At 42.1% G+C, this 27,448-nt stretch overlaps 5 protein-coding genes across 7 annotated transcripts; 3 read left to right on the plus strand and 2 right to left on the minus strand.

The window, feature by feature from the left end:
* Window positions 1–696: 696 nt before the first annotated feature.
* Window positions 697–9,620, minus strand: IntS6 (integrator complex subunit 6). Of its 3 annotated transcripts, none has more exons than XM_044396178.2 (3): window positions 9,414–9,620; window positions 6,843–7,187; window positions 697–5,849 (listed from the first exon to the last, which is right to left on the minus strand). In XM_044396178.2, exon 3 carries the CDS (start codon window positions 5,821–5,823, stop codon window positions 1,993–1,995), a length of 3,831 nt encoding a protein of 1,276 aa, XP_044252113.1. In that variant the 5' UTR covers window positions 5,824–5,849; window positions 6,843–7,187; window positions 9,414–9,620; the 3' UTR covers window positions 697–1,992. The 3 variants fall into 3 exon arrangements, with proteins under 3 accessions (XP_044252113.1, XP_070074456.1, XP_070074457.1); XM_070218355.1 differs by lacking the exon at window positions 9,414–9,620 and adding an exon at window positions 9,003–9,207; XM_070218356.1 differs by lacking the exon at window positions 9,414–9,620 and adding an exon at window positions 8,108–8,249.
* Window positions 9,621–10,656: 1,036 nt separating this feature from the next.
* Rtel1 (Regulator of telomere elongation helicase 1) lies at window positions 10,657–16,137 on the plus strand. Its single transcript, XM_017153866.3, has 7 exons — window positions 10,657–11,759; window positions 12,380–12,930; window positions 13,791–14,454; window positions 14,514–14,656; window positions 15,278–15,407; window positions 15,495–15,707; window positions 15,768–16,137. The coding sequence occupies exons 1-7, from the start codon at window positions 10,722–10,724 to the stop codon at window positions 15,978–15,980; spliced, it is 2,952 nt and encodes a 983-aa protein (XP_017009355.2). The 5' UTR covers window positions 10,657–10,721; the 3' UTR covers window positions 15,981–16,137.
* An 823-nt stretch (window positions 16,138–16,960) lies between these two features.
* On the plus strand, window positions 16,961–19,430 carry LOC108065671 (TOX high mobility group box family member 3). Its single transcript, XM_017153763.3, has 2 exons — window positions 16,961–17,365; window positions 17,527–19,430. The coding sequence occupies exons 1-2, from the start codon at window positions 17,131–17,133 to the stop codon at window positions 18,270–18,272; spliced, it is 981 nt and encodes a 326-aa protein (XP_017009252.3). The 5' UTR covers window positions 16,961–17,130; the 3' UTR covers window positions 18,273–19,430.
* A 7-nt stretch (window positions 19,431–19,437) lies between these two features.
* lin-52 (DREAM core complex component lin-52) lies at window positions 19,438–21,268 on the minus strand. Its single transcript, XM_017153764.3, has 4 exons — window positions 21,114–21,268; window positions 20,889–21,059; window positions 20,700–20,804; window positions 19,438–19,767 (listed from the first exon to the last, which is right to left on the minus strand). The coding sequence occupies exons 1-4, from the start codon at window positions 21,151–21,153 to the stop codon at window positions 19,613–19,615; spliced, it is 471 nt and encodes a 156-aa protein (XP_017009253.2). The 5' UTR covers window positions 21,154–21,268; the 3' UTR covers window positions 19,438–19,612.
* Window positions 21,269–21,898: 630 nt separating this feature from the next.
* Window positions 21,899–27,268, plus strand: LOC108065670 (N-acylneuraminate-9-phosphatase). The gene is made up of 3 exons (XM_017153762.3): window positions 21,899–22,400; window positions 25,485–25,970; window positions 26,036–27,268. Exons 1-3 carry the CDS (start codon window positions 22,251–22,253, stop codon window positions 26,426–26,428), a joined length of 1,029 nt encoding a protein of 342 aa, XP_017009251.2. The 5' UTR covers window positions 21,899–22,250; the 3' UTR covers window positions 26,429–27,268.
* Window positions 27,269–27,448: the final 180 nt, after the last annotated feature.

Below are 27,448 nucleotides of genomic sequence, written 5' to 3' on the forward strand. Positions count from 1 at the left end.
TAAAGTACATAATCGCACATCTCTGATCAGCTGATCTGCCATCGATCCTATCGATAGCTTTCTAGTTGTCCAACACTGTTATCGCCAACCGGAAGTGTGACGAACGCAACTGTGAGTACACCGAAAGCGAGCAGAGTAGTAACGAATAAAATTCAAATAAAATGGAATTTATAAAATGCGATTAATTACTAAATAATCAGAGCTAAAGTGCTATCCTATTTGTATTTTAAAATACTTGAAGCTCTGCTTTGGGATTAACGGTACTTTTAAAGTAAATCAATTAAAACTTTCAGCGAGCACAAATTCCGTTTATCATAAGAAGTACCTCGTTAAATTTTAATTAAATGCGTAAAAAACAAACAAAAATAAACTCAAGGAGATTATTTTATATTTTAAAACAAATCCAGCCAAAGCTAATTTTTCAAGCGTTATCTTATCGATTTAAACGCCTATTGGAAAAATCCTTATAACTAAACCCCATTTTCCAAAATCCTCAAAATAAAATGTTTAAAAATATAATATAATGAAAAACGAGGGTTTTGGAGGCGTGACTGCGACCATAGAAGGGATCATTCATACATGGGGCATGGTCGCTGACGCTGTTGGACAAGGATGGGGATGCTGAAAAATGGATGTGTCATATATATTTTTGAGATCTCAAAAACCATAGATATTTCGGCCCCCAAACACATGATATTGAATGCAATGCTCCTCTTTTTATTTTCGTTTGATTTCGTATTGTTTTCGGTTTGTTTTACTGCTGTTTTGATGTTTCTGTTGTTGATGTCTTATGAAATTTGTTAGATACGCACACTCTAGATTGTACATAATTATTTAATCCTGAAGCAGTACTAAAATCACTGCCCACCGCCTAACTACTAGTAAACGTTTCATCTTTTTTTTATTTTCTGCTGTTGTTATTACTCAATTACTCACAGGTCATGCATACAAACATACACGTAAAAAAATAGTGCAAAAATGTATTACTTTTTTCTTGTTTTTATATATATGTATAACAAACGGTACGTTTTTTTTTTTTGCTTATCGTTTTGTCTGCCTTTCAAATAATTATTGTGTGTTTAGGCTATGCTCACATTACAATTTGTATAGATATTAAATAAAGTATACAATAAATAAGAGCAAAAAAAAAAAAATAATGAGGATTGAAGGAAACCGAAGAAACATAATAATACGGTTATTTTAGATAATGAAACGCTGACCCGATTTAGGCAATAAATACATATACTATATATTTATATATATATGTGTGTGTGTAGTGCTTTTCTTTTTTACGTTCTCTATTCGTTTTGGCTAAAATCAAAGCGAAGTGTGTGTGTTATTGAAACAGGCCCAACAAAAATTGGCTAAAACGTGTGAGGCTCAATAAGCTCAAGCTTTTCCTAAACTTTCTCTTCGTTTTTTTTTTATACACATACAATATACACTTAATTTGATAAAAGTCTAATTAAAATAATTCCTAGGTTCTTAGAAGTACAAGAGAAAAATATATTTATATATGTATGTATAAGTATTACTAGGTATTACTAGGTAAAAAAAAAAATACAACTTAAACGGCTGCTACAAAAATCTATTTTTTTCTTTTTGTTTTTTTTTAAGTTTTATCATTAACTAACGTCTAGCTTAAGTATTTATATATATTTAGTAATTACATGTATCTTGCCTGCTGCTACAAAAACTCCTAAACTCTTTTCTTTTTTTTTAAATACTAAGAAATCGTCCCGCAAAAATGTGGTGTTTTCTCTGCTTTAGAATTGTTGCTGCATTTTGTTGATTTTGCTGGTTGTTGCTTGGTATGCGATATAGTGGCTATATCCCCGTGGCGTTGATCCTGGCTGTCCTGGCATTTATTTACAGTATATTGGAAATTGACGAGGCTGCTCTTCGATTTCGTTTTCGATTTCGATTTCGTTGACATCACAGACAGATGGATTGGATGACCCCGCGGGCTCAGTGGTGCCACATGAGCCATCGTTAACTCTTGGCGACGGCCTGCTCCGCTCCAGTACTCGCTACTCCTCCTCCTCCTCCTCCAGTTGCCGCCGCCTGCTTGCGATCCCACCACTCCTGCAGGCTGGAAACCATGCGATGCCTGCGAAAGCGCAACGATTCCCCGATGCACATCTCCACGAAATCCGACTGCATCTCATGGTCGCCCTTCACCAGATTCATGTGCTCCAGCAGCTGGCTGTAGTCGCGTCCAGGTCGCCGAATATCCCGGAAGATCTGCAGTCGCAGCTCAATGTTGTGCTGCCTGGCCGCCTCGCGTTGCTCCTCGCTGAGGGGCAGTAGTAAAGATGATGATGACGATACCGCCACCGGTGAGCTCATCCCGCCGTTGTTGTTGCTGTGCGTCGGCGAGGAACCGCAGCTGGAACCGCTGCCGCTGCTCTTGACTTCCAGCTTGCAGGGACTACTGCGGTGATTGTGATTGTTGGCCATCACAGAGGCTGCACTGCTGTTGTTATTATTGTGATGATTGAGTCCGCTGGCCCAGTAATAGTGAGGATTCCCCGCCACAAGTCCCGCGTTTCGTTTCAAGGCATCGAAACTTAGCAGCGAGTTGTGATCTTCGGCGGAGGAGGCTGCTCCTCCTGCACTCTCTGCGCTTCCATTGCCATTTAAATTGCTGCTAGTTGTTCCTGCTACGCTTCCACTGCCTCCACTGGTTCCATTGTGACACGTCTGCAGTATCCGCGAGATCTCCGAGGCATCATTGATGTCATTGTGGCTGAAGTAGGCGGAAGTGGAGCTGCTGGAGCTGCTTGAGCTGCTGGCAATCGGCGCAGGAGGCACCAAAGACAAGGGAGATGGTGGCGAGATGACCGATGAACTGTGCGCATTTCCATAGCCATTGGCCAAGGGCAGGGAACCCGGCTTACTAAGGCTTAGTAATCCCGTTGCTCCAGAGCTCAGGTTGTTGTCCAGATTGCCCAGATTGCTGCTGTAGGCCGCATGGGTGGTTAGTCCGTTGAGCGGCACATAGAGCACTCCTGGTGAGGAACTGGAGCTGCAACTGATGGAGCTACTGGAACTACTGGCGCAAACTTCCCCGCCATTGCTGGCCGGGATCACAGATGCTGCTGCTGCTACGGCTGCTCCTGCTGGTATTGCTGCTGTAACAACTTGTAAAGTTCCAACTGTCGTTTCGCTAACTGGAGAGGCACTCGCAACTGGCAAAGTGCCTCCTGGAACCGCCTCCGTTTCCCCCGCTGTCGCATCATCGCTTATACCATTGATAAAATTATGCACATAGCCATTGAGCGGCGTGTCCTGGTCGCTAGTCTCCTCCTCGTTGAAATCAAAGCCAATGCCCAAGCGATCGGACATCCCAGACATTCCGGAATCACTTGAAGAAGCCTCTGAAGTTGAGCTCACAAAGCTGCTGTTGCTATTGCTGTCCTCATCGAAGCAAGTGGCATTTGGACTCCCACTTTCTAATCCCCCAGAGGAATCGCATCCCAAAACTACAGATGACGTGGCTCCCGGAATGGGTGAACCCGGCGCACTGCCCGTTGTGGACACAGAGGATACCGCGCTGGAGCAGGAAGACCGCGAATCCGTGGACATGCGACGAAATTCAAAGGCACGCGGCAGCGGACCCGCCTTCCTCTTTCGCCCCCTCGCCGTTCCATCAAGTTTTTTAGAGGATCCTCCACTTCCGCCGGCTCCTAACATCAATCCAGATATTCCGCCACCCATTCCGGGCATCCCTGGACCACTGGAACCTCCTCCACCTGGCGAAGATCCCGGCGATGAGGTTCCCGAACCCCCTGCTGCTGGCGATCCTGCTGCTCCACCCGGTCCATTGCCATTCGGCGACTTCATCGGCGCCACATCGCTCAGATCCGCCTCGTCCACCATCACCATGTGCTTGTCCTTCTTGTAGGGATTGCCAAACATGTGCTGCCGCACATTTGTCGGCTCAATCTCCCGCAGCGGATTGTCCTTGTTCTTGAGGTACTCCTGATAGTTGCCCATCTCGGCGATGGGCAGGCAGTGGCCCGAATCCTTGGCCACCAGCGAGGCGGGTCGCAGGAAAGTCTCGCGCATCCGCGCTATTTCCTCAACCAAATCGCGACGCGGTATATCAAAGGGATTGCGATACGTTTTCGCCGACGATTGATGCGTCAGCTGCGGCACCACAATCGTATAATTCTCCACGGGCTCAATTTCAGCATGCAGCTTAGCAAATGTATCCCTTAGCAGCGGATGCCGCACCAAATCCCTTCGCAACGCGGCTCCCGTGCAAAGTTTAGCCGTCTCCACCTGGCGATACGGTGGCTTTGGCTGCTTCAACTGCTTGTAGACCTTCAGGCAGAGATTCTCCTGATCCTGCTTGGCCGTATTCTTGATGTGCTTCAGCTGATTGGCGATCGTCGGCGACAAATAGTTGTCCACATTCTCGGGCAGCAGAAATTGCAGCAGCTGATACGGCACATTGATGTTGACCAAAGCTTTGCGTAAAAACGGGCAGTAATACGGAGGTATGGATCTTACATACGCATTGAATTTGTACATCAAATCGTTCGGCGGACTCATGTTGTACTTGTGGATGAGGTCGTGCAGAATGGGCAGCAGCGCGGGATAATTGTAGGCCAAAACGTAGAGATGCACCTGCGAGAAATTGGGCGCCGCTTTGAGATAACCAAAGGGCAACTCGAAGCCGTGCATTCCATTCGTGACAATCACCTGCCAGCACTTGTTCATCTCGCGCTTGTTGAGGATCTGCAGCGTCAGCGGACATCCCTCAATTTCGTATTTATCCACGGGAAAACTGCGCACCAACTGCGGTTCATCCACCGCCGGCGTGAGGATCTTCAGCTTGGGATGTGCGTCGCGCGGCGGCAGCGTTATTGCCTTCGAATCTGGCCAATAAGGCTCCGGCAGCGGCCAATAGCCAATGGGGAAGGTCTTTTGCGTTATGTGCTTCTGCACATAGATCATCTTCTTCACCGGCTGGAAGACAATGTCGGGCGGCGGCTCCGGGGCTCCCGATGCTATTCCCGATATTCCCGCGGCTAATATGGATATGGCGCTCGTTCCCGCCGATGCGCCGCCAGCGGTTGCCGCCTCCTTCGGCAGCAGCGGCTCAAACTGCAGCACCACACCAGGCTGAACCTTCTGCACCAGACTCTCGATGCACTGATTCAGCACATAGTGACTGCGAACGCGATACGAACGGCCGCCCGTCACCTCGCACATCCTCTCGATGGGCGAATCATCGTGCGGCACCTTGCCATCCACGCGTTCGTCAATCTTATTGCCCGGCATCCGGAGGACCAGCGAGAAGAGGCGCTGATCCCAGCGAAAGGGCTCCTTGGTGAACTTTGTGCCCGGTATTTGATTGCTCAGCGGCAGTATGATCTCCTGGTGGACACCGTTCCGGTACGAATACCGTCCGCCGTCCGTAATCACAATGATGACCGAGGGTTCCAGGTAGAAGGGACATCTACCCTGGCCATACGTATCAATGCCCGACTGCATCCGGTTCAGATTGAGCAGATCGAAGGCGTTGCGCAGCGATTCACCCATCGAGGTGAGGCCGTGGCTCTGCAGGTTCTTCAGCTCGTTCATGAACGTCGCATGGTTCTCCTTCCAGCCGGCCTTCACATTCGCCGGCGGCTCCTCGAACGTCAGCAGCATGTAGCGATCGCCCAGGCAGTCCTGCGTCCGCTGGCGATACTTCAGGAACGTCTCCACGGCGCCCTTGGCAATGTCCAGATACGTCTTCTGCACCCCATTCACATACGCCTTCTGGCACATGGACGACGAGGTGTCCACCAGGAAGAGTATGATGGTCATGGCGGTGGTTGTTCCTCTCTGATATCCTTGAAAATAAAAGGAAAAGGTTTCGGTTTAAAAATTTGTGTGATATATCTTAAATTAGGGTTGCACCTCGATTTTAAATCAGCTGATACTTTGGAAATTAATCAATTAAACACTTCCTTTTTTTAATAGATTATTTTACAAAAATGAAATAATAAACAGAGTAAGAAAACGTCGGTTAAACTTTACGATTTCTTAAATTAGGGTTGCACGCCGATTGTACATCAGCTGATATCTTGGAAATAAACCCGTCTTAAAGTGAAAAAACTTTTTTTTATAGATTAATTAATGATCATAGAGTAACAAGGGATATTTTTGTAATTAATCCATTTACCCTCTTAAATTGAAATACCTTTCCTTTTTAATAGCTGATTTAATAGAGTAAGAAAACGTCGGTTAAACTTTTCAATTCCTTGGTACTTCCATAATACAAATATTCATACAAAATCAAATTAAACCATGACGCAATTTTAGCTCTAAGACAAAACAATTTGAAATCTCACCGAGTGATGCATAAATATAAATTGAGTAGAGTTTAAAGCACAAAAATAGAATTTTTATATACAAATGAGGCATGAAGAAATACGGGTTTGAAAACCTTGTTTATAACCAAGAGAAACCAAAGCCAAAATATAACTTAATTTAGCCGCTAAATGCTTTCGTCAGTCAATTGTGGATGTTCCAAAATTAAATTACTACATTACTACGCACAGTTCACAAGTTCTCATAAATAACTAAAGCCACCGAGGCAACATTTACGGTTTCTTTATCAGTGAATTTTAATTAAATTAGGCTTGCCTTCTAAAACTATTTTTAGAAAATCATAAATCAGATTTGTTATTAAATAACTATCCTTTTCTCGATTTGTTTTTAAAATATAAATAAACATAAATTTTTAAAAAATGTTTGTTTTAATTTCACAAAGTTTTGAAAGCTTTATCGATAAAAGTGCTCTTATCGATCTCCTCAACAAACAATAATCGAAATCCACTTACTTTATCTGTTATCGATGATCTTCCTTTCTCTCTCTCTCTCTCTCTTTCTCTTTTCACCGAGCTCGGTTGCACTTTCTCCTGCTCTTTCCCTCGCTCTCTTTCTTCTTATTGTGGTTGCTATCTCCCTTTGTGTGTATGTGTGCTCAGTTTTTGTTTACGTTGTTAGCAGCTCTCTTCCTCTGCTTGTTGTTGCTGCTTCTGCTTCTGCTGATTCTCTTGCTTTTGTTGTTCTTGTCCTGGGCTTGATCGATTTGCTCTTTTTCTGCGTTTCGCTGTTCCGCTTTTATGGTACATGTTGCGTGAAACAGCTGACATTTGGACTGGATAAACAACAACAACAACGAACTGCAATGGGAAGCGGAACGAAATGAGATGGTAAAGAACGGGCATGCAACTGGTTGTTCGATATCAATAGGTTGCGCATACGCACTGTGTGCAATCGATTAGAAGGGGGTAATATAAATACACGTAGATAATGGAACTGCGTAATCACCGCTATCACACACAAATGCTACGAACTCTGGTTGTATAAAACAAGTGCTAATTAAACAACAAAATGGAATTAAATTCCCAGGGGGTCAGTCGTTGGTCCTCGAGAGCTGCGTTTTGTGAATATTTATGGAGGGGGGGTTGGTGGGCGGTAAATCGCTTTGACACAAATCCAAATCCACTCCACTCCACTCACTACTGGCCATTATTCCTCCTCTCCCCTCGTCGCGTCTCTTTCCATCTAATTTGTCTGTGCCCCTGCCTCCTTCTCTTTCTATTGATGCCCCACTACGGAGTCATTCACTCGATGCCACCACTACTACGCTCTGCTGGCGTCGCCTAGAGATGAGCGCGTGAGCCAGGTAGGCGAGCCCCGTGATTCTGTTCAAAATCGTTAAAAAACATTATAAAAAATAATACAAAATAAACAAAAACAAATTTTTCAAAGAGAGATTGATCTCGAAACAATACTTTTATCTTCACATTGATTATATTTACAGTTTTCTTATCTATTTGCAACATAGATCACTCTTCTCCGCCAACTCCAAAAAAAAAAGAAGGTAAAAGGTAACCGTAAAGTAAATCGATTACACAATGCCAGCGCTCACGATCGTGAGTGTGTGTGCGAGAGGAGCACGACCTACGCATCTCTGGTGGAGAGCGAGGGAGATGGATGCCGAAAGAAGTAGGAGGAGGGCAGGGAAAGGGGGATGGGATGAAAGCCGGGATAACGATAGCGATCACTCGGCGATCGCTCCAACAACCCATATCCTTACACTGCAAAACTAGGCCAAGTGCTCGGTTAAAAGGCGTTATTACCGCGGGGAGCCGTAAATTAACTCGAATTCGAGTGCAAAACATTCAATTTCTATTTGAATAAGAGCGCAAACACACACAAACACTAGCGCACATGGATATGCACACACACGCACACACTCGCGGCGCGACGTAGGGTTGCCAGATGTTCCCACCTCCGACAGGTGAAAAATACTGCGGAATTTAAAAGATTTTTAGATAATTTCACTAGATTGTCTTGAGAGAAAATCACAATTTTTTAGCAAAACTACTAGTTTAGATGCACCGCCGATCTGGCAACCCCGGGACCGTGTGGGTGGGGTGCGGGCGGCTGCGGGGGGCGAGAGGCGGCCTATTGTGCTCGATGGCAATCCGCAAAGCTCACACACACGTCTCAGAAAACGATGATATAGGGTCGAGCACTTCAGGTAATCGAGTTTTTGCGGCCAATTAATCTCGACGCAGCGATGTTTTGGCCAACCAAGTGACACGGCTCTTCGTCGGAATTCACTTATGCAGCCGCACCAGGGTTGCCAAAGCACGGCGCTCCGAACAGGCGACAGGCCAAACACACCGTTTTTTTTGGTTCAGCCGTTCAGCCAAAGGGGGGCGTTCGAAAACGGGGTGCAAAGCCTTTGATTGGTGGTCATTTTTCATTTGGATGACCTTAATTTGCATGTGATAATGCTGATTAGTGCAGTCGCGTTATCGGCCGAACAATCGCTATCGCCAGGGTTGCAGCCCGCACGCCTATCGACTGCCCGCCAAAGCTTTCAAATTTCGAAATGCCAGTGCAACTTTTAAGGATCTCCTAATATTTAAGTTTTTGATTTTGATATGCTCTCAACAACAAAAAAAAAAAGAAACAACACTCACACACAGTTACACCGGCAGCATCTTCAGGCGAGGGTTTCCGAGGGGGGGAAAACAACAACAAAAAACACACTCGCCACCAAATGAACGCCTCTCTCCGCCCAATACTTGCAATAATTTTCGATTAGCTCCTATATGCCGCGCCACGATTTTTTATTCTGTTATATTTTTACTTTGTGCCAACAGAAATTTATCACCACCGCGCGGGAGCGAGAACACATGCACACACACACACACACGACACACTGAGCGCGAGCAGTATGTGGCGCTCTCTTTCGCTCTGCCACCAAGGTGCATGGGCGAGAACGACCGACAGACGGCGCGACCAACGGTCGGACCGACCGAACGACCGACGCTATGGCCGTCCCCCTCTCGCTCGCTGCCGTACTCGTATATCGGGGAGTTGTTGCTTACACGACACACACACACAGGCGCATGCACACGCACACTGGCGCCTCGTCACTGTTGTTGCGCTGCCGTCGTCGCTCCTGCTGCTTCTTCTTCTCGATTCGCCTGTTCGCTGTTCGCCTCGTTCCGTTCCTCGGATTCCTTCCTTGCTTTCCGAGCACCACACGACCGTTCTCAAAGTTCGACTTGCTTTGATTTGTTCCGCAGTGTGGCCGTGGAAGGGTCGGGCGAGAAATCTCGTTGGTGGTGGGCGAGACTATCGGTGGAGCCATCGGTGTGCCCCTTTCGGAAACATCGATGACGGGGCCTCGGCCTATCGGCGTTTGCACATCTAAAGGATTGTTGTTTCCAACGGAAAAGTTTAAATACAACAATTTTTTACGTCCGTTTCTGCGGACGAGAAAACGGACCCAAAAGTTCCGCAGCCGTTGTATCTTAACATTTCTGCATGTATTTTGGCGCCCTCTGCCGACGTTGCTTTTAAAAAAAGTCCACGATGAATAAAATCGTATCGACATGAACCTTTTTTAGGACATTTTGGATATCCGTTATTCGCTAGGATTTTTCATTTGTTTCTCCATTTAATTCTTTAATTTTACAATTTATACAAAACATACAAAGTGGATAGACGTCCTTTGGCATAATTCCGATTTAATCCCTTAAATTTACTCGCTAATAACCTTTCGCGGTCTACAGTTAAAAAATACAGCATCACAACTACAGTGGTCACTCGAAATGTGACCCCTGCTTATGAAAATTTAGAGTTAAAACAGGCACAGTCAATCCACAAAATGTTGATTTGAATAATTGTTGAAAAATGGTTCCGTTGAACATATGCTATTTTTTGTCCATTTTTTTTTTTATTTTGGAGTGTCTGAGTCGGTCTTATAGGTTTATAAAGGAAAAATGTATATTTACCACACAACCTGCCACTGATCATCACCTTTTTGGGATGCGCCCTTGATAATTTGATGACAGAAGGACAGAAGGATACAGTAAAGTTCAAGGCCACTCCACCAGCCGTCTGTTCCTGAGGATGCCTCATTTATAAACCGTGGACTAATTACAAAATATGCGTTAATGATAATTATCATTGATTTTTTTTAACAATTAAGATATTTTGTAAAGCTTCAAAATTGAAGCTTGTCTGGTTTTAAAAGACACTTCGTTTCTTTTTGACAAAATCGGACATATCCAGAGCTCACTGCACCCCTTCGATACCGATAGCTCCTCACCACTATCGTTATCGGACCAATCACATGTTCACTTGGCTTTGGCGCGCAAACAAGTAAATAAATAGAACTGCCATAAACAATGCCGGAGAGCGTGATAGCCGGGATTCCGGTGCACTTCCCATTCGAGCCGTACCCGGTGCAGCGGGCGTACATGGAGAAGGTGATCCAGTGCCTGCGCGACGGCACCAACGGGGTCCTGGAGTCGCCGACGGGCACGGGCAAGACGCTGAGCCTGCTGTGCTCCTCCCTGGCCTGGATTCGCACCCGCCAGTCGGAGCAGCAGCAGCAGATCATCAAGATGGACAAAGCGGAGGGAGGAGCAGTGCCTGGCGGGGATCTCTCGGAGCTGGCCAAGACCGTGGGTCGTGCCAACAACTGGGGCGTGCCCAAGGTCATCTACGCCTCGCGCACCCACTCCCAGTTGACGCAGGCGATGCGGGAGCTGAAGCGCACGGCCTACGCCAATATGCGCTCCGTGGTGCTGGGCTCCCGCGACCAGCTGTGCATCCATCCGGAGGTGATGAAGGAGCAGGGCAACGCCAACAAGACGAACATGTGCAAGCTGCGCGTGCACTCGAAGACCTGTTCGTTTCAGATGCGCGTGGAGTCGCGAAAGGATCATCCGGATCTGCGGGGACCCACGGTCATGGACATCGAGGACCTGGTTAAGGTGGGCCAGCGCCTCAAGATCTGTCCGTATTTCGCTTCGCGGGAACTCGTGCCCCAGGCGGACATCACCTTTATGCCCTACAACTATCTGCTCGATCCGAAGGCGCGCAAGGCCAACAAAATCGAGCTGGGCAACACGATTGTGATCCTCGACGAGGCCCACAACATCGAGAAGATCTGCGAGGAGTCCGCCTCGGTGCAGATCAAGTCCTCCGACGTGGCCATGGCCATCGAGGATGTCACGCATGTGATGAAGGTCTTCGCCAGCGGCGAATCGCAGGACATGGGCGGCGATGAGCCCAAGGACTTCACCCTCGACGACCTCACGCTGCTCAAGGAGATGCTGCTCGAGCTGGAGAAGGCCATCGATGCGGTTGTGGTGGAGAACGCCGTCGAGGGAACCACATTTCCTGCCTCCATGATGTACGAGTTGCTCGGCAAGGCGAACGTAAGTTTATGTGGGTTTTTATACCGCTGATATCTCGGAAACTATAAACGCTAGAAAGTTGCGATTCACCATATGGATTTAAGGGGTTCCTACGCAGCGAAAGTTTGTTTCATCCGAGCTCCACGCCCACTCTAACGCCCACTATCGTCATAAAGGACGTCTTGTGCCCACATCTTTAAAAATTTCTTATAAACGTAAATGCAATGTTGTTGTGTTCATTAATACCTCACGAAATGTAGAAGAAATTTTTTAAATCGGATCATTCATTAAAAAGTTATGAGCAAAAAATGGAATTCAAGCAGTGCAAGCAGTCTCTTTGTTGCATGCATATCTCCATCTCTCTCGCTCTGCCTTTAGCTGAATAACGTCAAGCTACTTGACTATAGCTTTCTCCCTTGTTTAAAATTTATTTTTTCATAAATTCTAAATTAATTATGAAAAAATTATTTTATAAATTTAAAATATTTAATAGACATATTTTGATTATTTACTTTAAATACTTAAATCTGGCAGAAAAATTAAAAATCATGGGTAACAAAATATTATTTTAAATTTCCCCATTTACTATTTAATTAAATCTGTTTGGTAATCATTGGATAATAATAGTAACTTTTTTCCAGTTCACATACGGCAATGTGGCCACGATAGTCTCCCTGCTGGACAAGCTGGTGCAGTACCTCCTGGTGGCCTCCCAGCAGATGAGCATCCGCAAGGGCGGCACCTTCACGATGCTCAGCGACCTGCTGACCATTGTGTTCGCCAACAAGGAGGACGTGATGGGCAAGGTGTACGCCAGCTTCAAGGTGCACGTCCAGGTGGAGGAGTCGAAGCAGGCGCATGGAAAGCAGCAGCAGGGTGCCAAGCAGCAGGGCGGTTGGCTGGGCAAGGGAACGATTGCGGCGGCCGGTGGCTCCGGTAAGGTGGCCAAGATCGTCAACTTCTGGTGCTTCAATCCCGGCTTCGGAATGGAACAGCTGCTCAACACCCAGGTGCGCAGCGTGATCCTCACCAGCGGCACCCTGGCGCCGCTCAAGCCGCTGATCGCCGAGCTGGCCATTCCCGTGGCCCAGCATCTCGAGAATCCGCACATCGTCGACCAGTCGCAGGTGTACGTCAAGATCATCGGCACGGGACCCGATCGCCAGCAACTGATATCCAACTACCACAATCGGTAAGCATTATATACATTTATTCTATTTGAAATTAATCAATTGGGGAAATGACTAGATTAATTTAAAGAAATGTATAACTATATTTATATTTATTTATTCATATTGACAATTAATAGTATTATTAACTATTAATCACGCTCGAAATTAAATAATCAATGGAATAAATTTTAATATATGTATATTAATAACTAGATATTTTAATAATTAATTTAATAGTGAAGCATTTTGCATATTTTAAATTAATTTGATCAATTTTATAGGTTGAAAAAGTTGATATTTAACTAAAATGTAATAACTACCTAAAAATAAATATTTTAATAATATTATAACTTACATATATTAATAAAAATATTTTAATAATAATTATTTTAATAGTGAAGAATTTTGCATATTTTAAAATAGTTTGATCAATTTTATAAGCTGAAAAGGTTGATATTTAACTAAAATGTAATAACTACCTGTAAATAAACTATAGTTTAATTTTGTAATCAGCTTAAATAGCTTCTAAATGGATTGACTGCATGATCGATTTATTTCTCAAATTATCTCATGACTATTTTAAAATAAGTTGATCAATTTGAAAAGGTTGATATTTAACTAAAATGTAATACCTAACTGAAAATAAACTATAGTTTAATTTTGTAACAGCTTAAATAGCTTCTAAATGGATAGACTGCATGATCGAGTTATTTCTCAAATTATCTGAATGCTATTTGCTATAAACTGTGTCATGCTAAAAAATAAATACGTGCTATTATATAAAATTCGATAAAAGTCAAATAAAGTTATTCTAATTCAGAGAATCACGTATATAACATATCTATTAGATATTATCTAATACACATCTAACCTTTTCCAGTGACAATCCAAAGTACATCAGCTCCCTGGGCCAGACGATCCTCAATGTATCGCGGATAGTGCCCGACGGCCTGCTCGTCTTCTTTCCATCGTATCCCATGTTGAACAAGTGCGTGGACGCGTGGCAGGCCAGCGGTTTGTGGGCGGACATTTCGAGCAAGAAGCCGATCTTCCTGGAGCCGCGTGGCAAGGATCAGTTCACCAGCACGATGGAGGAGTTCTACCAGGCGATACGCGACTCCAAGGGTGCCGTCTTTATGGCCGTGTGTCGCGGCAAAGTCTCCGAAGGTCTGGATTTCGCCGATCGTAATGGTCGGGCGGTGATCATCACGGGCCTGCCCTTTCCGCCGCTCAAGGACCCCAAGGTGATACTGAAACGTCGCTATCTGGAGGCGAATAGGACGCGGGAGAACCAGCTGTTGAGTGGCCAGGAATGGTATAATCTGGATGCCACGAGGGCGGTCAATCAGGCCATCGGTCGTGTGATCCGGCATCGCAACGACTACGGCGCCATTTTGCTTTGCGATTCGCGGTTTAAAGATGCCTCCCAGGTGCAGCAGCTGTCCAAGTGGATTCGCGGCCACTTGGGCGAACGGCCGCAGTGCTCACCCTTTGGCCCCATCGTCCGGGAGCTGCGCCAGTTCTTCAAGAACGCCGAGGCGAATGTGAGTCTGTGGGATTTTCTCTCTCTTATGATCTTAATTTGGTATCATAAAATCCCCAGATGAAACAGCCGGATGAGCGGGAGTCGGAGCCGCCGTTGGAAACCGTTTGCAAGACCGAGGACGAGCCACTAGCCGCTATTCCCAAAATAAAACGAGAGCCGGGATCCAATGCCACATTTAAGGCAGCCAATGAAACGGCCATGTAAGTAAAATATTTGTAGGAAAATGGGATTTAATAGGTTCAACTTAACATAAATTATTTAACCAATCTAATGCACTTCAAATTCAATTTTTTAAAATCATATCCAATCCATATTGTTATAACCACGCAATACTAGTAAAATTGGTATTAAATAATATAATTTTGCCGAATTGAATCTCTCAAGTCTAAATTGATACCACATAATATCAAATTGATCATCGTTTCATATGTTTTTTTTTTGGTATATGATTAGGAGTCAGTATTGTAAAGTAAATTTCGTTTTAGCCATGCTATACTGGTAAAATTGACTCTCTGACTTTGAAAAAGAGAGTAAGAAGCAAGATGACGACTCTCTCAAGTCAAAATTGATACCACATAATATCAAATTGATCATTGTTTCATATGTTCTTTTTTTAATTAAATTAAGCCAAAATTGACTGCTTATATTGTATGTAAATTTAAATAGTTTTAAACCAAAAATTTAAAAAGGTGCACTTTCCTGAAATCCAATTACAATTGGTAAAGTCTTCGGTATTTCTACTGCATTTCTGTCATAACTGCAAAGTTAAAATAAACTTTGGTTGCCTTACTTCATCAATTATTTATTATTTTCCCTTCCAGCAAAGTGGAGATGGCGAATTCCATTAAGACTTGGACGCCGGCCGATTATGCCAGTGCCGCTGGGCGAAAACTGGGTGGTGCGGCGCCCAATGCCATGGACTTTATGAGCCGCCTCGACTCGAATGTCTCGGTAAACACGGGATTCCCACGAATCTACTTTTACTTTCTGTTTACTTAGTTGTTTAGTGAATGTTTTCCCCCATGCTCCCCATTCCAGAGTATCGATTTCAATTGCTGCGTGGATAGTAAAAGTGGAGGCTCCTCTGGTCTGGTGAAGATCCATAAGCGGGAGCGAAGTTCACCAACGCCGCCGGAAACCTCCAGCCAGGTGGCCAAGAAGCGCTACAAACTGGTGGAGAACATCAAGGTGGAGCCGAGCAGTTCGCAGGCCAAAGAGGCACCCGAATCAAGGGCCGATTTTTTGCGGGAGGTGGGTTATATTTATAGGAAAATACCTTATATTTCTCATTATATATATTCGATCTTACAGCTCCGCAGTTTGATCAACCAGGATCAGTTCCGCCGCTTCGGCAAAGCACTGTTGGAGTACAAAAATGGCAGCGATGAGAGCTTCAAGGCTCTGATGACCATACTCCTGGAGGTCCTCGCGGCACCGAAAATGCGCTACATGCTGGTGGGAATGCGGAAGTATCTCAAAAATGAGCACAAAAACGAGTTTGACCAAACGCTGGCTAAAATGTAAGCATTTTTCTGAATGTCCCAAAAATGTTTCGGAATTTCTTCACATCCTTAGGATGCACTAAAATAAGTATTTTCAATATTGGCTGTAATTTTATTTAGTAACTAACGGGGTGTATATATTTTAAATACAATTAATAGCATTTGTATCTTTACGTCTTTATAATAAAAGTTTGTTATGAATGCAAAATGTACTATTAACTAAATTTTTTTTCATATTATAAATAATATTATAAATATATGAATAGAATTATAAATATTTTTGATAATTAAAAGCGTGTATATCTCTACCACATCCTGTTATTTTTTTTGGGATCAAGATTGATTTAATCAAAACTTTAATTTATTTTTATATTTCATTTGAATAAAAATTGTATTTATAATAAATTGATGAGATTAAATGAGCTTTATAACAAATCAAAGGATATAACAGGGTGACCCACAAATCTTTCAGGATATACAATATTTTCTAGTATTTTAAAAGAAAATAAAAATAATTAAAATATTTTTATGGGTATGATTTTCCAACTATTCTATTAGCTTTATACATATATCTAGTTTTTAATTAATAATTCAGTAGGGACATACATAAAAATATGAAAAAAATATATTATTTATTTAATTGTTTTGTTTTTTTACTTAAAAACTGGTATAACTTTCCAGTTATCCTCCCAGCTTTATACATATATATATTTTTTAATTAATGATTCATTAGGGATAAACATACAAATATTAAAAAAAAAAAATTATTTATTTAATTTTTTTGTTTTTTTATGTATAAACTGGTATTATTCTCCAACTATTATTACAGCCTTTTACATTTATCTAGTGTTAAATTAATAATTTAGAGGGGATATATAATAATATAAAAAAAAATTATTTATTTAATATTTTTGTTTTTTTTTTAACTTATAAACTGATATAATTTTCCAACTATTCTTACACCCTTTTACATACATCAAGTTTTTAATTAATAATTCAGTAGGGATGTAGATATATTTTGTAGTTAGCAGCTCGCTTGGTAACAAATCTGCGAATTGCAGCCAGCGCAGTACGCGTCCAATAAGTTCATTGCCAAACGGGCCGAGTCCCTAAATGCACACATCCACATTTACATCCACATTTCCATCGGGTGGCCCAACCGAGTCCGAAAAATGAGGCCGAGTGCAGCGAGAACGCGGGTCCGAGTGGCTCGGCTCGGCTTCGAGTTTGGACTTGGGGAGGCACTCGCGTGGCAACTATCGTCCAGGGCGCACGGCACACACGCAGAGCAGCCGGAGGAGATAGATAGTCCTAAACCCGATCCAGGTCCACACCCGCCAAGAGAACCGCTGCTGATCCATCCTCAACCGCCTCATCTAATTTCCGCCGCTTTGATTGGGGCACGCAGTAAGTTGATTGCATTTGCTATTAGCTATTTGCTATTCTTTACTTGCTACTTGCAACAAGTAATAGCAGTGGGTGGTGGTGGGTGGATTGGGCTGACGTGGGCCGTTCGACCTTGGCCTGGTTTAGGCACTCGCCTTAATTGCATTTTGTCGTCAACGCAGCGCACATGGTGGAGGAGATTGGCTGCCAGAGACAGACGGGCATTGTGGTCGCCATGCCCAGCCAGGTGGCATCGAGCACCGGAACTCCAGCTCCAACAGCCGCCGGCATTCACCAACAGCAGCAACAGCAACAGCATCAGCAGCAACATCAGCAGCAGCAACATCATCAGCAGCAGCAACATCAGCAACTCCAGCAGCAGCAACAGCAACACCATCAGCAGCAGCAACACCTTCAGCAGCAACAGCAACATCAACAACTCACCAGCAACATGAGCCTGCTGACCGTCAAGGGCGGTCGCTACCTTTGGACCGATCGGGAGCTATTAATGCACCTCCAGAACTACACTCCCTTGATCCTGCTCATCGATTTCGTGGAGAAGACCAGGACCAAGCGATTCTACGAGAGCAGCGAGCGCTACGAGATCCTCATGCTGGTCTTCATCATGCGCAAGGGAGCGCCGTTCTGCGAGAACAAGCGATTTCCGGCGGAGTACTGGGTAAATCTGTCGGTGGGTCCAATTGCCGAGGCTTTTGACCGACTGCAGGCGGCCATCGACATACCGGATCCCCAGCTGCCCATTCACATGAGCGTCACGGATTTGACCAGCTGGAAGCAGATGTTCGACCTGGCCATGCTGGACATCAGGCGATTCGCCTACTACACCGATCCCTTGCAGCTGGCCGATGCGGGCGTCTTCAATCGGATCACCTTTGAGCAGCGATTCGGAATGCAGTGGCAGGAGTAGAAGTTGGAATCGATACAGGTCACAGGATATAAACACAACCCCAGCACCAAAACACTTCAACACATTGGGATGGATCGAGGGGAATTCGAACAAAAGCTGGTTGTAAATAAAGGGAACTATCTTTAGATTATCGCAGATTTAATAGTATTGCTAACAGGCCTGATTTTGCATTTTATTTATTAACAAACACGTCCAGGTATATTTTTTGTAGTAAAAAGTAATAAGTTTCTGGAAATTCGAATTTTAAATATGTTTTTCTTTTTACAAATATTACAAACTGAGTGAAAAAATTTAAATTTAAAGTTCAATCATTATATTACAAGAAATGCCAGGACCAAGCATTTAATTAAATATCTAATATCAGCTAAAATCTTTAGATTATGGCAGATTTAATTGTGGTGCCAACAGGCCTGATATTTGCATTTTTTTTTTAAAGAAATACGTCCAGGTAAAATATTTTTTGTAGTAAAAACTAATAGTTTCTAGAAATTCAAATTTTAAAATATGTTATTCTTTTTACAAATATTGCAAAGTGAGTGAAAAAATTAGAATTTTAAAGTTCAATCATTATTTTACAAGAAATGTCAGAACCAAGCATTTAATTAAATATTTAATATCAGCTAAAATCTTTAGATTATGGCAGATTTAATTGTAGAGCTAACAGGCCTGATATTTGCATTTTATTTATTAACAAATACGTCCAGGTAAAATATTTTTTGTAGTAAATCTCTAAAAAAGTAATAAGTTTCTAGAAATTCGAATTCAAAATATGTTATTCTTTTTACAAATATTACAAAGAGAGTGAACAAATTTAAATTTAAAGTTCAATCATTATATTACAAGAAACGCCAGGACAAGCATTTAATTAAATATTTAATATCAGCTAAAAATAGTTCCCGAAAAAAAGATTAATTTGATACTACCGAAACTTAACCGATCCATCCAATCCCACATAGACAGAGTTATTTGTTGCGTTCGAATCCCTGCATAGCGGAATCTACTGTGCCTTCTCCACCACTCCAGATCCTCCTCCTCCTCCACAGTTCCACTCGCATTCCTCGCAACTCCTCCAACTTCATCTCTTCTCAGACTCCTCAAAATGTATCTGTAATACAATGTACTGTCGACGTAGGACCCAAAATGCTTTAATGGAAATAAACGTTAGTTACTGTTCAATCGACTATTTATCCTTGTAAAACTGTGATACATCCTCAACGTGCATTACTCACTATAAAAAATATTACTTTATGTACAAAAAAGAACTACGGCTAACTTTAAGCTTAATTCGACATCGACGAGATCTTCGGTAGTCCCATTCCCTGGGATCGAACGATCCTGGCTCACGGCTGCCGCTTGGGAATGCGCTCCCGATCGAAGATCCCCAGCAGCTTTCCGCGGGTCATCTCCTTCGCCTCGCGCAGTCCCAGCTGGTAGATCTCATCATGCATCGACTTTATTTTCTCGATCAGCTCCTCGGGACTGAGTTGGGATAGTTCTGGGTGGGAGAGGGGAAATGTTTAATGAAGTGTTTTTGATTTCAAGTTGTTACTTGATTATTTCTAACTTATATTATCAAGTTTCCTAAATATAGAGCATAGAGTTCTGAACTACGCAAATACCATTTAAGTAAATTAATACCATTATCAATTTATTCAGGAAAAATAAGATATCTAAAGTTATTTTCTATAGACAGACAAATACCTAAAGAAAACTACATTAAGTATTAAGAATAATTATTTTTTAAAGCTACAAACAGATATGTAGTAAGCATGAGCTTTTTTTCTATTTTTTTCTATATAACTTTTCTATGATAACATTTTATTGGAACCCAAGAAACAAACACGGACCTAAATATTAGTATCCCACCAAATTAGTTTGATTCCTTCTTATCCTCATATTTTTAAAATATATTTAAATATACTAAATATAAACTATCTAAATACTTTACTATTATAACATTTTATTGGAACCCAAGATAGAAACACAGTACTATATCTTAGTAATCCAACAAATCAGTTTGATTCCTTCTTTTCCTCATATATTTTAAAACTACAAACAGATACCAAATATAAACTATCTAAATACTTTTTATTTCCCAAGAAAGAAACTTTGAACTATATAGTATTAACCCACCAAACCTGTTTGATTCCTTCTTATCCTCATATTTTTTAAAACTACAAACAGATACCCAATATAAACTATCAAAATCCTTTACTATTATAACATTTTATTGGAACCCAAGATAGAAGCACAGTACTATATCTTAGTAATCCAACAAATCAGTTTGTTTCCTTATTTTTATCATAATTTTAGTGACACATATAACTTTAAAGAACCCGCAGAACAGAGTTTTAAACAAGGTATACATAGGTACTCCCCCCATTTGATGTTTACATGGTTCTGGAATCTAGATGCTTGGCTACTCACGATTGATCTTGGCCATGTCCTCGCTGGTCAGGTTGTTGGCGTAGTCCGTGTTGCGCGTGTAGATGGGCGTATCGCTCATGGTGAGGAACTCATCCATTCCGGGAACTGCAGTGGAGCACCCAAAACAAAAACGAAAAAGGCGTTAAAAATGGCGCCAAGTGGCGAGGTGCACACGTTTTTCACACTCACATCGCTCCGGCCACTGGACAGGTGAGGCGCGCAGCGTCTCCAAGGAGATGAGCTCGTCCTCCGGCGTCTCGGGCTTCTTCTTGTCCTCCGACTTCTCCTCTCCAGCGGATAACCTGCTCCTGCTGGCCGCAGAAGCCTCGGCCACCTCCTCGTCCGCTTTCAAAATGGATTCTGCAAGAAACGCGCTTTTAAATGCACTTCCTGTCCGTGTTTGGTGCTCCCCACCTGGCGCAAACAACTCCACGGCTGGCTCTGCAGTGCTCATCTTGGGAAATGTCCAAAAAACCGCCGAACGAAGGCAAAAATAGAAATAATTCAAGAATTCCGTGGGCTAATCACTTGCCACCTGGTTGAATAAAAAATGCGGCGTTGCCACCCGATGGCTATCGACCTATCGATTAATCGGCAGGCCAGTGCTGCAAATCACTGGCGGTTATTAATAATTTCTTATTTTTGGTAAACAAAGAACTGTTGCTGTTGCTTTTATTTGTTTTTATTTTTAAAATTTATAAATAAAAAGCGCAGCAAGCAGGAAGTTAAGGCGCCTTGAGTTATTCGAAATTCAAAGTGGAGAGCATCGGAGCAACGGGACCCTCCCCCTGCCCACCGCCTCTAGTGTGCGCTCTCTTGCACTCACGGTCGACTAACGGCGCATAGAGACAACTCTGCGCGAGGTCGCCTGCTCTCTTTCGCTCTCGCGCCTAAATAGCACTTGGCACACTGCGCACAGTGTCGCCGAAAAGTATGTGCTCGTGAAAAAGCACATGTGCCCTAGATTTGAATGGAGTTTGTTGTGATGGATGTCTAGGGATTAATTAATATTATTTCACCTTTAAAAAGGTGTTTTTAAATACATTTTTTAGGGATTTATTCGAAATTTTAAGTATTGCTTAAACGAAAATAGCATAAATTTTAAAGTTTATTTAGACTTTTCTACAGCACTGTGTCCCCGTGCGCGCTCGCACTTTCTTTCAGTTGGCAGTCGCTGCTCCGCTCTCACTCTGGCCACAACCACACACACACTCCCCACTCACCTGTTCCGCTCCCCCGCCCCCCTCTCTTTCGACCTTAGTGCGACCGCGACCGCTCCCGTTCCGTTTGGTCGTTTTTTTTTTCTCGTTGCGATTCAGTTGCCGTTTTTACTCCGCCGCGCGAGAAGCGGAAACTTTTGTGGTCCGCGTTGGAAATTCGAACATAAAAAACTGCATTGCTGCAACCCGAACGTTTCGTATTTCGTTTGGCGCCAAATTTCGAATCGCAAATCCGCTGGCGGATTGAATTGAAGCAAAGTTTTTTACTTCCCGCCTATTTCCCCCCCGTTTCCCCCCCGGGCATTTGCACACCCCCCGCGCTGCGACTCCCATGGCAGCTAGCAAATTCCATTGCGGCAAGCAAACGATAGCCACACATTCACATTTCGATGCGACATGTGCGAAAATCAGCGCCTTTTACTTTGACCTGGACAACACGTTGATTCCGACGCGGACCGGCGATTCCAAGGCGATCAGAAAGGTAAGTTAATAAGTTGATCTGGATCTGGATCTGGAAAACCCCCTCCCCCTCCCCCGCATCTCACACACACCATGCTTTTCCGGGGGGTGAAAGTGCGCAGCAGAGCTAGAAAATTTTCCACTGCAGCCCGCCTCCCGTTGTTACGTAGTCGAAAAACCCGGACGCTCAGCTGATAGCACGCGCCCGAAATTCGTTTGTTTATTTGCGTTTTCTTTCGCTTTCCTTACGCCACACCACCCCAAAACCACCCAACCCCACCCCACCCCAAACAGCAAGTGCACTCTGCAAGGCCTTAACTTAAATATAACCACGGGTATATGCACTCTAGAAGGCTATCGGCATAACAAACCCAAAAATAAATCAAGTAACCCAAAAAGTATCAGTGGAAAATGGGGAACTTTGGTTTGATGGATCGTATCATAGTCATATAATGATAGTAAATGATGGTATATGCACTCTAGAAGGCTATCGGCATAACAAACCCAAAATAAAATCAAGTATCCATAAAAATATCAGTGGAAAATGTGGAAAATTGGTTGGATGGGATCGTATCATAGCCTTATTATGATAGTAAATGATGGTATATGCACTCTAGAAGGCTATCGGCATAACAAACCCAAAATAAAATAAAAAAACCCAAAAAATATCAGTGGAAATTGGGGAACTTTGGGTTGATGGGATCCTATCATAGCCTATTATATTATGATAGCAAATGAGGATAGCCCAAATTTAACAAAACTAAATTAAAAATAAATCAAGTAACCTAAAAAATATAAGTTAAAATTAAGTTAAGGTAATATTGATAATAAGTGATGATATCCCAGAGAGATATAGAGCTACGAAAACGGTAAAGCGTAAAGATTGCCTAGTCTTATAGTATCCTATCATATGCACTACAACTTTAATGCAACCACATGAATATGTAAAATCCCTCTAGAATGGCACCCAAACAAAGTCAAAGATTAATTGATGATAACGTAAACACAACAATGGGTATATGAACTTTAAGAGGTTATTGACATCTTAGCTATGATAACAAACAATACGAGACCCAAAAGCTTTTCCCTTGATTATTTAAATGGTCCTAAAAATATATTCGTGTTTATAGACGGCTTATTCCGGCATCTTAAAGGTTATATTTATTTATATATCCTCATCCTTCACCTTACTGATAATATCTTTTATTTACATTTCAAAAGCTTATTTTTGGAGATTTCAGGTTAAAGTGCAGTTAACAAAGAAATTGTTTTAGCTTTTGAAAGAAAGAAAATATTAGTACGTGTGGGGGTCATAAATATCTGGTTATCTCCATTTATCTTCATTATCTTCATAAAAACGAAAGTGATTTGTTGAAACCTGGAGTATGTCACGTACATTTACTTATAATTTGCAATTCTGATAATATAATAATCTTTTAGGCTGAGTTCAAGTAGATAGTTAACTTCATTATCACCTTTGCGTTTAAATATGCCATGTGTGGAGACCCTAAATAAAGTCATGGTTATTAGACAGTTTCTTTATTCAGTTGCTTTCAATTATTATCTGGCGGAACCACACCCATTTGTATTTCCGAAATTCATTAAACGTATCAAGTTATTTGCGGCAATTATGATGTTTTCAACTCTTGCTGATCAAGCTGAATTCGCTATATTTATTAACGTCTTTTACTTTTTAATTTTGATGAACTTAAGGAAAAAATTCGATTTAAAAGAAGATTATTTCCCCTAATAGTTAGCTGGAAAAAGATAACCAATGGAAATTTCCGAGCTATCATTGCGACCATAACTGTAGACCCTATATTATATGCACTATATAACATTGATATGACATGTGTATCGGCGGCAACTGCAGTTTGATGATCTATGCACTGATAGGGCGGCGTTCCTATAATGATTACGGCATTACGTTCGATTAATCAATTGCTTTTGATTCGATCGTATGATTGGAGTGAGCGCAATCTAAAGCTTAATTAAGATATTTGCAGACGCAATAGTTGGGATTTACGTATTATTAAATAGCCCTCAATATTTGCATAAGTTTTAATCAAGAACTATATTTAATCTTTTAATATGTAATCAAAACTAAATTCAAGATCGATACATATAAATATGATGACTTTGAAAATAGGAAATAGGAAATGCCTATACTATCATGAATCTTAGAATGTAATTAACTTTTACCAAAGTTCATTCAACTGGTTCTTCACTTTTTAAGGAGTGAACAATTTTTAACTTATCTCGACTTTATATAATAAAAGGTATTTATATTTTTATCTCTTCCAACGGGAAAGGTTTTTGTGGCATTATCATATCTATAAAGCGTATATATCAACCTTATTGATATTTTTACCCTTGCAGATAGGGTATTATAATTATATGATATAGTTGCCATGGGAACGATTGAAAAATTAAAAGGAATATAAAATACTTAACTTATTTTTAACTTAAAAAAATCATAAAGCTATTATTTACACCGATAATGTAATATTATATGAATTAAATGATTGATGTTGTTAGATATAAACTTCGACTTTCAAAAGAAATATTTCTTTCTTGTTTATTTTTTTTTATTTCACATTAAATTAATACGGTATTTAAATTTAAATTTAAAATATTTATATTTATATAATTATTATATATAAAATAATACAACAAAATATAATAAAATAACACAAAATATTTTATTGGGCTATGAAGAATTAAGGATGTCTGAAAACTAAATTTTGACTTTAAATCTAAAAATATAAATATTTTATAAAATAATAAAATAAAATATATGTATATTATTTTAAATATAAAACAATAATACAAAATATGTTATTGGGGTATGAAGAATGTCTGAAAATTCAATTTTGGTTTAAGATTTAAATATATAAATATTTTATAAAACAATAAAATAAAATGTATATAATTTAAAATATAATACAATAATACAAAATATTTTATTGGGTTATGAAGAATTAAGGATGTCTGAAAAGTCAACTATAGCCTAAAATTTAAAAATATAAATATTTTATAGAATATTAAAATAAAATCTAAATAATATAATTAAATAATAAAAAATATTTTCCCATTTACTCCTCAGCTTGCCGACGTTTTGGAGAGTCAGTACCAGTTCAATAAGGATGACGCCGCCCAGTGCACCCAGAACTTCCTGAAGGCCTTCCGGCGCTGTCCGGACAACACGCAAACGTCGCTGGACTCGTGGCGCACCCACCTGTGGCGCGAATCCCTGCCGGCGCGCCACAAGCACCTGGCGGAGCAGATCTATCCGCAGTGGCTGAAATTGCGGTATCGCTACCTGGCAGTTCCGGCGGACTATGTCCAGCTGCTGCTGCGGATGCGCCAGGCGGGCTATGCCCTGGCCCTCATCACCAACGGGCCATCGAATGCCCAGTGGGAGAAGGTGGCCAAGCTGCATGTGCGCGGCTACTTCGACTGCGTCCTGGTCTCCTCGGATCTGCCGTGGGAGAAGCCGCATCCGGAGATCTTCTATGCCGCCTGCAATTTCCTGAATGTCAAGCCGCAGGAGTGCGCGATGATCGGTGACAAACTGGAGACCGATATTATGGTGAGTTGAGGGTTTATTCTCCGTCATATTTAACCAACTAACTGGGTTTCCTTGTTGTCCTTCAGGGCGGTCACTTGGCCCAGCTGGGTCTCACCTTCTGGACGCCGCTGAGCAACAGCAGCTCGGCCTCACAATCGCTGGAGGATGTGGAGTACAAGCCGCACGTAAAGTTGGCCAATCTGCTCGAGATGTACAAGTACTTTCCGCGTCTCAATGCCGTCGCACCGCCTGATACGCCGTCGACCTCCAGGCGACGTGGCAGCCACATGAGTTCCAGCAGCGGCCAGAGCTCCACCAGCGGGAGCAGCTCAAGCTCGAGCTGCGAGCCGGGATACCATCACCATCTCCACCAGCAGCAGCAGCAGCAGAGGCAGTGGCTCTATCGACGCGGCGTTTCACTGCCCGCCATGGATTGCTCGAATAGCGAGGCGGAGAATAGCTGCGATAGCTTCCTCTAAACGGAGGGCAGGAGGATCGGATTTAAGGGATCGCAAGGATCGCAAGGAGATTGTTGAAAAATGTACCTTCAGTTTACAAAACTATAGCTAAAGAGGAAGTAATAATCACAGATGGACGAGGAAGGACAGCCAGGAGAATTGGAAACGAATGCAGGAATTTAAAGTTCAACTATTAGCGGGAGGAGCCCGGAACCACGGTGAATCTCGATATCTGCCATTAGACTAAAATTAAGGCTAGCAACACAGCATCGGAGCACACAGAACTACAGCATACAAGTGCTATAAACTACAAACTACAAATTACAAATTACAAAGGGAATAATTAAGAAAATCGAGGACAGGAAGCAATGCCAACCAATATAATAATATTTTTCTAAGCGAATTTTCTGTCACATATTTTGTAAATTGATATAACACGCAACTTAAAGTACGTCAAGGTAAATGCAAAACTCAAAATGCTAAAAAAAAGTGAAAACCAGACAAAAACCACAACACAAATCTTTTGAGACACTGACAAAACAAAAAAAAATGAACAAAAATAAGAAAAACTAACAAATCTGTAGTTATAGCGATGGATGTACGTGAATGTTAACTATTGTCTTAGTCGTAGCCTTTAGTCGGGTACAACACTCTGTTGGCAAATTGTTATTTGCAACCACCCCCTCCTCCCCCTTTACCCATGACCCCCCCCCCCACCCCGCCCACGAACCCCAGGTTACTCCGCACCCACGCGAAAAGCATCGTTGATGATATATACGGCACATATGGTATGCCAGCATGCGTATGTCGAAGCACTGTTGATCATGGATATGGAAAATAAATGACACTGCAAAAGCTAAACCCAACGGAGTTTTAATTCTAGCTATAAACTTTTGGATATATAGGAGATTTTGAAATAGAGCTTTAAAAAAATATCGACAGTTTGCTATTTCTCGATATTAAATTTGTGTTTTCTCCTCAAAACATCGATATTATCGAATCTATATTGTCAAAATATCTAAAATATCGATAATTTTTTAG

Source organism: Drosophila takahashii, chromosome X (genome assembly GCF_030179915.1).
Source record: "Drosophila takahashii strain IR98-3 E-12201 chromosome X, DtakHiC1v2, whole genome shotgun sequence".
NCBI classification, from domain to species: domain Eukaryota; kingdom Metazoa; phylum Arthropoda; class Insecta; order Diptera; family Drosophilidae; genus Drosophila; species Drosophila takahashii.